The 9422-nt window shown below is 39.8% G+C and overlaps 1 protein-coding gene across 1 annotated transcript; it reads left to right on the top strand.

Annotated features, from left to right (window-relative positions):
- The first annotated feature begins 5100 nt into the window (after positions 1-5100).
- LOC104424917 (arginine-glutamic acid dipeptide repeats protein) lies at positions 5101-9336 on the top strand. Its single transcript, XM_010037451.3, has 3 exons — positions 5101-5409; positions 6524-6811; positions 7917-9336. The coding sequence occupies exons 1-3, from the start codon at positions 5251-5253 to the stop codon at positions 9075-9077; spliced, it is 1608 nt and encodes a 535-aa protein (XP_010035753.2). The 5' UTR covers positions 5101-5250; the 3' UTR covers positions 9078-9336.
- The last annotated feature ends 86 nt before the right edge of the window (positions 9337-9422 follow it).

The raw sequence follows: 9422 nt of genomic DNA, 5'->3' as shown, positions 1-9422 counted from the left end.
TGGAAAAAAAGAGAGGTTAGTATTATGCTAAAAGTTAATGCCCTTTTCGACTATTGTGCTAAAGCAATTCGACATTTTTCAAACATATGCACTTTTCCATAGTTAGTGCAATTTGTCGCCTTGTTCAATTTCTTTGTTGGATGATTACGTCACATGCACTTCCTATCTTTTGTGCTATCTATAATATGATACAACAATGTCATGTTTGTGTTGCGATACAAACATTAGCAAGTGCTTGCATTTATTAGATAGTATACAGAGTAAGTACTTATACTTTCCATTGGACCCGATTTTTTTTTCCATCCATTTTAAGCCAAATTTCATTAATTTTGAATTATTTTTTATAAAGTGTGCTTAAGTACTCTAGAGACATATATATATTCTGGCCAAAATTGCAAGATGTTACGAAGGACGGTATCACCGGTCGGTTTCCTTGCTTTTGCTTGAAATTCAAAATCGTCCCTCTACTTTTTTCTCTTAAAAATGGCTCCGTACCTTTAAAAGCAAGCCACCATTCACCCCTTGCGTTCCAATATGACAAATTTTGTCAACATGGAATTGATGCCATTAGAATATACTATCATACACTTGACACCGTTATAAATTGATAGCTTGAACATTTGTTTAAAAAAAAAAAAAAAAGGCTACAGCCATGGCCACTCAAGCTTAGCCGTCTCGCAGCCATGGACTATCAAACTCGAGATTGTATCACGGAACGACGGCAAGCAGATATGTTGATGTTAGCACAGTTAGTTAACTTTTTCCTTTATATTTTTAATATTCCTATGCCTGTCATTTCTTAACGTTTAAACAATCTTTTACTCATTCAATCCCCCTCGGCATTTTGACCATCTACGCTAAGAACAATCAATTGAAAAAAATTAAAAAATAAAAGAGATCAATCGAAATACGAAAAATTCCAACTTCTTTAAAGAAAAAAATGCAGTCAATTCCTTGTATTAAAAAAAAAAAAGGAAACGATTTTGAATTTTGTAGTGGAACCGCCCGGTAACATCTACATGATCAAATCATGCTAAGGGTGTGAATGATAATCATTCTGTCGAAAATTGATTTATGGAAGAGAAATAAATTTTTTATTTCTATTTCTAGATGGGTTTTCTAAACAAAATACTTTGTTTGATAACGATATAAAATTTTTACTTTAAAAATAGAAATTTGTTTGCTACCGATACAAAATTTCTTCATTGCGGACGGTGACGGACCGATGATGCAAAGTGGTCGGCGAACGGCGACCGGTGGCGGTGACAACTAACGGATGGCGATCGGCGCGATGGATGGAGGACAGTTGATGAACGATGAGAATAATTTTTATTTTTCATTTATGTTCTAGAAATAGAGAAGTAGAAAATTTTTACTTTTAATTTTTATTCCAAACCTATTTTTGGAACAAAAATCTATTTCAAAAATAAAAAATGAAATAATTTTATCAAACGATTTCTATTCCAGGTTTATTTGTTCGTCGTGCGATGTTCACTGCCCCATTTGGCACATAAATCTTTTGTTTATTGCATGATGAGATTAGCCTTCACTCTTTTTTTATTGCATGAAACTTACTCCAACTGAAGGGGTGGAAAAAAAAAAAAAACGCTCCCTTTCCTTTAATTCAATTAATGTCGCGATGTCAAAAAAACAAAAATAAAAAACTTAGTGGAGAAGCAAAAATATCCAATTCCGGGGCAACAGATGGGGCAAGGAATCTCTGTCGTTCAGACGTCCATTGTGAAATTTCGCATTTGACCTATTCGCTCTATCCTGGAAACAAGTGCCCATCGGTCGAACGGTCGTTTGACTAATGTGACAAAGTCCAAGAATGTCCCAGTCGAGAATATGAATAAAAAAGAAGATCTGAAACGCTGTCCTCTCCCCCGCAAGCCAGCGGGGCCCACCTAGCCACAGTTATGCGGGCGGGCCACCACGTGGCCTCGCACATGGCCCCCCGACGGGATCAGTTCAAATGGGGCCAAAAGAAAAACCTTCTGTCCACCCGGTAACATGGAGTGTAGTCGATGTCTTCCGTCGGATGGGGCGAGGTTAGCTTGGGGCCCTTCCGATGTAACGGGGCAGTTGATCTGGGCTCAGGTGAACTTGGTTGCGCTCGATAATCGCTCCGGCGCACTTACTGGTGGGAAGGGGCCAACAAATCTTTCTAAAGAAAGGGCAAAGAAGCAGCGCTTTGGGGGCTTTTGCTTTTTCCGCCATTTCTTCATTTTACTGTTTCTGCCGGAAACACGTTTATTTTCCAGATCTGATGACGCTCGAAGAAGAACTCAGTACGTCTCCACTGTAACCAAGCCCAATCGATACGAGCGAGCGAGCCACCGAGGCTTGACCCGAGCCCATCCGGAACTCGGCCCGGCTCGTGATTGCCGGAATTCGATGTGACCCGCCGATGTCAATTGGGCTTGCTAATGTCTATAAGTCCAGCCCACCTCCTCCATTTCTGTGCAGGCTCGGTGCTACATTCCATCGAAGTTCTGGGCTGAAAGGGGAAGGACGTGCTATCGATCAGAATCGGACAGCGTCGATGGAGCGCCTGCCTCGCTCCAGCGTTCCTTGAAATTTGATCTATTGCGAAAGTAGGTTTCGAACTTTTAATTTATTTGATATGATTTTTGAAATTTTGGTCTAATGTGTAATATGATCCTTTAACTTTTAACCTATTTAACATAGTTTTCGAACTATTCATAAATGTTCAATGATGTCCTTGAATAATCGATAAATATTCAATATAATCTTTAAATTGTATGAAAATGAATAAAATCTCAAATACCGCATTGAATAAATTTAAAAATTAGAGACTTTATTATACATTAGACCAAAGTTCATGAATTATATTAAACAAAATAAAAAAAAAAAGTAAGGACTATATTGTATATTAGACTAAAGTTCAGAAATCATTTATATCGTTTTTCTGAAATGTTAAGAGTCTGGGGACTAGTTTTTCCAATTGTCATGTATAGATGACCATGTTATGTAAATTTTTGTTTTCTTTTCCACTATGAAATCCTATGGGGGCGGTGGCCGAGTTTCAAGGGTGGAGCTGACACAATGGTGGAGCTTAGTATCATCTGATACTCATTTGAGGATGTTTAGTTTCTTGCTGCCCTCAATGTGACGGTATTTTCTCGCTTGTGTTAAAACGGCAAACAAAATGAAAAGGAAGAGAGAAAAATAGATGACCGTACATGATATAATATGCATGTGTGGACGTGCGTATTTTAACAGGATGTTGGATGGAATTTTAATAGAAAATAGATTGGGTCAAGAATGTGGACTTAAAATTATTTTTGAGATGAAAGTTAGCTTAGAAAAAAATGCATCATGGGATGTTGGCCTGGAATTTTGAATGGTATCAATCCTAATAACAGATTTTCCATTGGTCATGCAATTGCATAACATTGATTTTGCAGTTTTAATCAATAAAACAGTTTGAAACTAAACACAATACTTCTACTCAACATCTTGAGTTGGTTATCAAGCCGACTAGTGGTCAAGGAACAAAGCCGCAACAATAGCCCTACGACTACCCATTTTACCCAGGTAGGCGAAGGTGGTTCATGCATGTAGCCTATGGGCTACACCAGACGCACAAGAATTGGAACAAGAGTTCAAGAAATAAAGGATTTGCATGGCAACACTTTTTTTTCGAATAGAAAAAGAATAAAAATTTGTTTGGTAACGTATTTTAATTTTTTTTTTATTTTCCATAATAAAAAATTAACAATGGAATACATTTGAAATAAAAATAGGAAGTAAAAACAAGTAATTTATAAAAAAAGTTATTTTCTTTTTTCTCTTCTTGTTCTTTTGTTCTTTCTCTTTTAAGCAATTGTTAGAGCCTCACCACTAGCTGTTGGCTGTCGGTCGTTGTTGCCATAGTCCAGTTGTGGCTGCCACTATTGTGGTGACCTATTAAAGGATGAAGAAGAAGGAAGAAGAAGAAGAAAAAGAAAAAAAAAAGAAGTGAAAAATCTCTAATAAAATTATTCAAAAATTAGAAGAAATTTACATCACAAAGAAATTTGTAGGTTATACTAAATATAATCTCTTTCTCTTTCCATTTTAAAAATAGAAATAGAAAAGAGTTATTTTTGAAAAAAAAATTATTTGTAGAATCAAAATTTTATCAAATAGAGTGACTCGAGTCAATTCAATAAGCCAATCGCTCTCGGTTCTCGACATCAGTAGCTGCGAACAAATTTCGTGTCTTGTGGCGTCTTTTGCTCGCTTTGCGGTTGATATGCGAGTTGAGCAAGGCATCATTCGGGGTTTGGACTCGTGCGCACGCGTCCTCCTCGTAAATTAAGAGAAATTTAAAAGTCAAAATCAATCATTGACGAGGCTAATCTAGCGTCCTAAAAATGTAGTAAAAGCAAAGGCGGTGGCTCCAATCCTTAGCTCTAAATTTTTCTAGAACCTTGACCCGTCCCATTTCCCGGGTCACATCATCACCCCCCCGCCACAATACCATCAACAAAAGTAAAACCAAACCGGCCCATTGGGCACACAATTTCTTTTAAGGAAAAATCACGGAAATAGTCAACAACCTTGACCAAATACATAAGGCAATATCTCAATTTTTAATTTATTTAATATAATTTCTAAATTTTAACTAAATATATATGTAGTCTCTAAACTTTGACTAAATATATTATGTGATATTTCAACTTTTAATTTATTTAATATAATTTCTAAAATTTAGGTGAATGTATAATGTAGTTTCTAATTTTTGCTGGACTTTTGAACAAAGATATTCAATATTCTCGTACATGCATAAAGAGTCAATAGATTATATTATCTGAATTACTAACTGGAAGTTTATATGTAGAGATGTTAAAATTTTTAATGAGGCTATCATTCTGGATTTGTTTAATGATATTTTAGGGGTAATCCAAACTTAATCAGTTAAGATCACAATGAAAAAAATTAGATGTTTAGTCATCACGTTACTTAGTGGGCCAGAATTTGTTATGATTTATATCATTATCTCTTCTTTCTTAACGCATGATTCACGATGACGTGGCGCTAGTTTCCCCGAAAACAAAACGTTTCTCCACATTCATTTCGCGAACCATCTAAGTAACCCCTCCAATCTCTCTCTCTCTCTCTCTCTCTCTCTCTTCCTCTGCAAGCACGAATCTTCTTCCCCGTCGAACTCCTCCTCCTCCTCCGTCCCCTTCCTCGATCGCGCGCGCGATTCCACGGTCGTCGGCTCGATCGCCGCCGGAGATGGCGTCCGGTTCGTCCGGCCGGCCCGGCACGGGCTCCAAGGGCTTCGATTTCGCGTCCGACGACATCCTCTGCTCCTACGAGGACTACGGCAACAGCCAGGACGCCTCCAACGGGAGCCACTCCGATTCCGCCCTCAACGCCGCCAATCCCGGCAAGGTTTGCTTCTTGCTTCCCCCAATCGGCCTCGCCTCTTTCTGCTGTTCGTCCTTTTTCGGTTCTGCTGCAAATTTCGGCGTTGGGGGTTTTTGCGAGGGGTTGATTCGAGCTCGAGCTGTGGATGAGTTGGGTTAGGGTTTCGAGTTCGGCGATTCGTTCGTTGAGGATCGGCTGTTTGATTGTGGGTGGTCCGAACTAGGGCTTTTCCGCTTGCCATCGCGAGAGTTTTTCTCTTCTTGCTAGATGACTTTCCTCTTCGTTTTCGTGTGGGTGGAGTTATTGAATCTAGTTGCAGTAGTCATCTGTAGCTCGCGAAGGTTTTGTTTACGATCTCGATGTGGTTTCTGCGGTCGGAAATGTTATCGTGCGTAACAAGATATTGTGCTCTTGAATGTGAACGGTGACGCACTTTGCTTGACTTCAATGTCTTAAAAATAATGTCTTTTGTTTGCAACAATTCATATGCTGGTAATAATAGAATTAGGTGTGGCTAAATGTTGATGAGAAAGTTCTTGAGCTTCTGCCGAACTGGTGCCGGGAAAAAATGTGGCGATGTGTCGAATCAATACCACTTGAGGTGGCTTTCCCTGATTAAATTCAGTTTCAGTATTGCTTTGGTAGTTATGTCTGGTCTTTGCTTTGAGTCTGGTATTTTTATAGTTGAAGAGTTCAATGTTAAGAATTGGTACTGGTCGTTGAATGCCTATCTTGTTCCTTCTTACCTTTTGGAGAGTGTGCCGTTGAGCCCTTGGCTTCATGATATTTGCATCTGGTTCTATATACAATTATTGTACTTGATGGGTTTCGAGGATTAGTGCAAAGAGAGAGTGATAGGCCTAAGGCTACAGAAAGCTCATTAGAATTGTATTAAACATGCAAGAGTTGGCGAAATTTTCAATGGCATCATAGAATGAATCTGGCTATGTTTTATGCTAAATTTTGCAGTTCTAGAGGATCTTGCTGAAAATGCTGAATTACCTGTGCTTCAGTATAATCAATATGACTCTGTGGTTATTATGACCTCCGAAAAATCAGCTATGATCTTGTATTGTGGGTGTTGGCTTGAGCTTGCTGGGTAATGGTAAAATCTAACCCAATGAAGTGCTCTGAACAGGACTTCCACAAAAGTAGACTTGTCCGGCCAATGGTTTATTCTGCTCCTGCCTATAGCCAGCCAGAGGATTCCTTTAATCAAGATTTAATTGCTTCTGTTGAGAAAAGCATGAAAAAACATACGGACAACCTCATGCGCTTTCTCGAGGGGATAAGTTCACGGCTGTCTGAGTTGGAATTATACTGCTACAATCTGGATAAATCAATTGGAGAGATGCGATCTCAATTGAATCGAGATCATGGGGATGCAGATACAAAGCTTAAATCTCTTGACAAACATCTTCAAGAGGTGAGTTTACTACTTGTAAAGCATCGTATATATCCATCTAGTTTCGTCCCCTAGTATGCTCTTGATTTTACTAAGTTCATAATGTGATCATTTGTGAGAGATTATGATTGTCGTAACTCAGTACTTGTATCTTTACATGGTGAATTTCACATATCTCTAGCTCAATACAGGTTCATGTGGCAGATAGGTGTTGCGAGACTGGATGTGGTTACTTATGTTCTTAGTGACATGGCAAAACAATCATTCATGAATTCAGCAATAGCCATGGATGCATATTTTGGTGTTGCCACATAATTAAATAATTACATAGACCCCCAAAATAAAAAAATAAAAAAATCTTACGTGGTTCTTCTTCTTTGTCATTTTTATTTGCAATCACCATTTGAGCACTTCTGTTTTGTTGAAATTTGTACTCCTTCCTATCTCCTTTTAATTTGCAAGCGTAGTTGCCATCACGGTGAAAGTTACCTAGGCCATGATTCATGTAATAAGATCTCCTCTTTCTGTGGCTGGGAGTAGAAACTTGTTGGTATGGTGAGAAGATAAAGCTCTTGAATTAAAATTTTGAGATGAATGTTGGCAGGTTTTAGTGTGTCATTTAGACAAATGTACAATACTGAGGTCTTTGCTGGAAGTCATTTTATTGCATCTTGAAGAGGAGCTAACACTTGTTGAGCTTGATTGACAACCTGAATGGGCACTGGCAGAAAATTCTTTATCTCATGGGCTAGTACCTGAGAAGGTTGTTTGTAGTCATTCATTGAGAAGTTGTAAAGAGATCTGCTAATGTTTTGGCTTCCATTAGTTCATGAGATTTTAAGTACCGTTCTTTTTTGTTGGATGATTAGGCATGTTCCAGTAACAATTTTTGATAGAGTGTCTCTTTGTATTGATTATGGTGGAATAAAGGCTCTTAAATGCTCCGCCATTTTGTTACAACCAAAATGCGATACATGCAAGAATTGTTGGCATGTGATAAGGCAGATTATTGAGATGTCTGCTTCTTTCTAACTATGCTTTAGCTTCTGATGTCACATCCATTGTCCTTTGACGGTAAACATTATGAAATAACTAACTTACCTGAAATGTCCACGGCTTTTGGCAGGTCCACAGGTCAGTACAGATTTTGCGAGACAAACAAGAACTTGCTGAAACTCAGAAAGAACTAGCCAAGCTTCAGCTTGCGCAGAAAGAGTCTTCCTCTGGCCATGACAAATCAAATGAGGAAAAAACTTCAACACCTAAATCTGACAGCAAGAAGTCTGATAATGCATCTGATGTATCCGACCAGCAGCTAGCTCTGGCTCTTCCACATCAAGTGTCTCCGCCACAACCACCGGCTGCCCCTCCATCACAAGCCCCTGCACAGAATGTTTCCCAACAGCAAGCCTATTATCTGCAACCTGGCCAGATTCCAAATACATCGGTACCTGCCCAGCTACCTCAGAGTCAATACGTGGCTTCAGATCCTCATGTCAGGATGTCTCAGCTTCAAGTGGCCCCTCAATCCATGCAGCCTCAGGCGAATCAGACACCTGCACCACCACCGACGCATTCATTCCCACAGTATCAGCAGCAATGGCCTCAGCAACTACCTCAGCAAGTACAACCACCACAACAGTCGTCTCTGCAACCGCAGATCAGAGCCCCCTCACCAGCTGTTTATTCTCCCTACCCACCGAGTCAACCCTCCAACCCTCCTCCAGAGACGCTCCCAAATAGCATGGCAATGCAGTTGTCTTATTCTGGAGTTCCGCCAGCTGTATCTAGCCGTGTTGATACAGTATCTTATGAATATGGCGGACCAGGTCGGATGGGTCAACAACAGCCTCCACTTCCCCCTCCCAAGGGCACTTTTGGAGCACATCCTAGTGAAACTTACCAAGCTGCTGGGCCCCAAAGTATGGCACCTCCGACTAGTGGATATATGATGTATGAAGGAGATATGGCAAGGGCACATCATCAACCTCAGCAAATGCACTTCCCTCAGGGTGCATACCCTCCAACCAATCTACCTGTTCAGAATCCCCATCCAGCCCCAGGTGGTAATTTGGTGGGTCGGAACCCTAGTCACTCACAGTTTGTTCGGAACCATCCCTACGGTGAGTTGATTGAGAAACTGGTGAACATGGGTTTTAGGGGTGATCATGTGGCGAGTGTCATTCAGAGGTTGGAGGAGAGCGGGCAGCCTGTGGATTTTAATGCGGTCCTTGACAGATTGAATGTGCATCCTTCTGGAAATTCACAGAGGGGATGGTCTGCTTAAAAATCTCTAGTTTCAATCACTGGCTTAAAAATCAGTGTGATAGACGGTCTATGCTTTGCATCCCGTTTAAATAAAGAAGTCCAGAATTGCGAGCAAGGTTTCCTCGATTGTTTTGAGATGAGGGATGCCAAAATTGTTGTACATGTCTGATCTCTTTTCTGAACTTCAATGTGGGTTCTCTTTTCATGAACATTGGAAATTGAAAAACTGGATATGACACATGCTGAGGCTACTACCATATATTTCTGTGTTCGTCGTTGCCTGTACTTGTTGTGCAGTTGTTATAAAGAGTATTTTTAGCATTGTATTGAGTAGGCGCACTGGTACCCTGTGTACCTATCCTTG

This window comes from Eucalyptus grandis, chromosome 11 (genome assembly GCF_016545825.1).
Source record: "Eucalyptus grandis isolate ANBG69807.140 chromosome 11, ASM1654582v1, whole genome shotgun sequence".
Lineage (NCBI taxonomy): Eukaryota > Viridiplantae > Streptophyta > Magnoliopsida > Myrtales > Myrtaceae > Eucalyptus > Eucalyptus grandis.
This window is presented reverse-complemented; position numbering and strand designations above follow the sequence as displayed.

Coding starts and splice junctions, on each gene's coding strand:
- LOC104424917 (XM_010037451.3), top strand. CDS start 5,251: ATGGCGTCCGGTTCGTCCGGCCGGCCCGGCACGGGCTCCAAGGGCTTC. Junction 5,410..6,523: donor ACGCCGCCAATCCCGGCAAG/GTTTGCTTCTTG, acceptor TGCTCTGAACAG/GACTTCCACAAAAGTAGACT. Junction 6,812..7,916: donor TTGACAAACATCTTCAAGAG/GTGAGTTTACTA, acceptor GGCTTTTGGCAG/GTCCACAGGTCAGTACAGAT.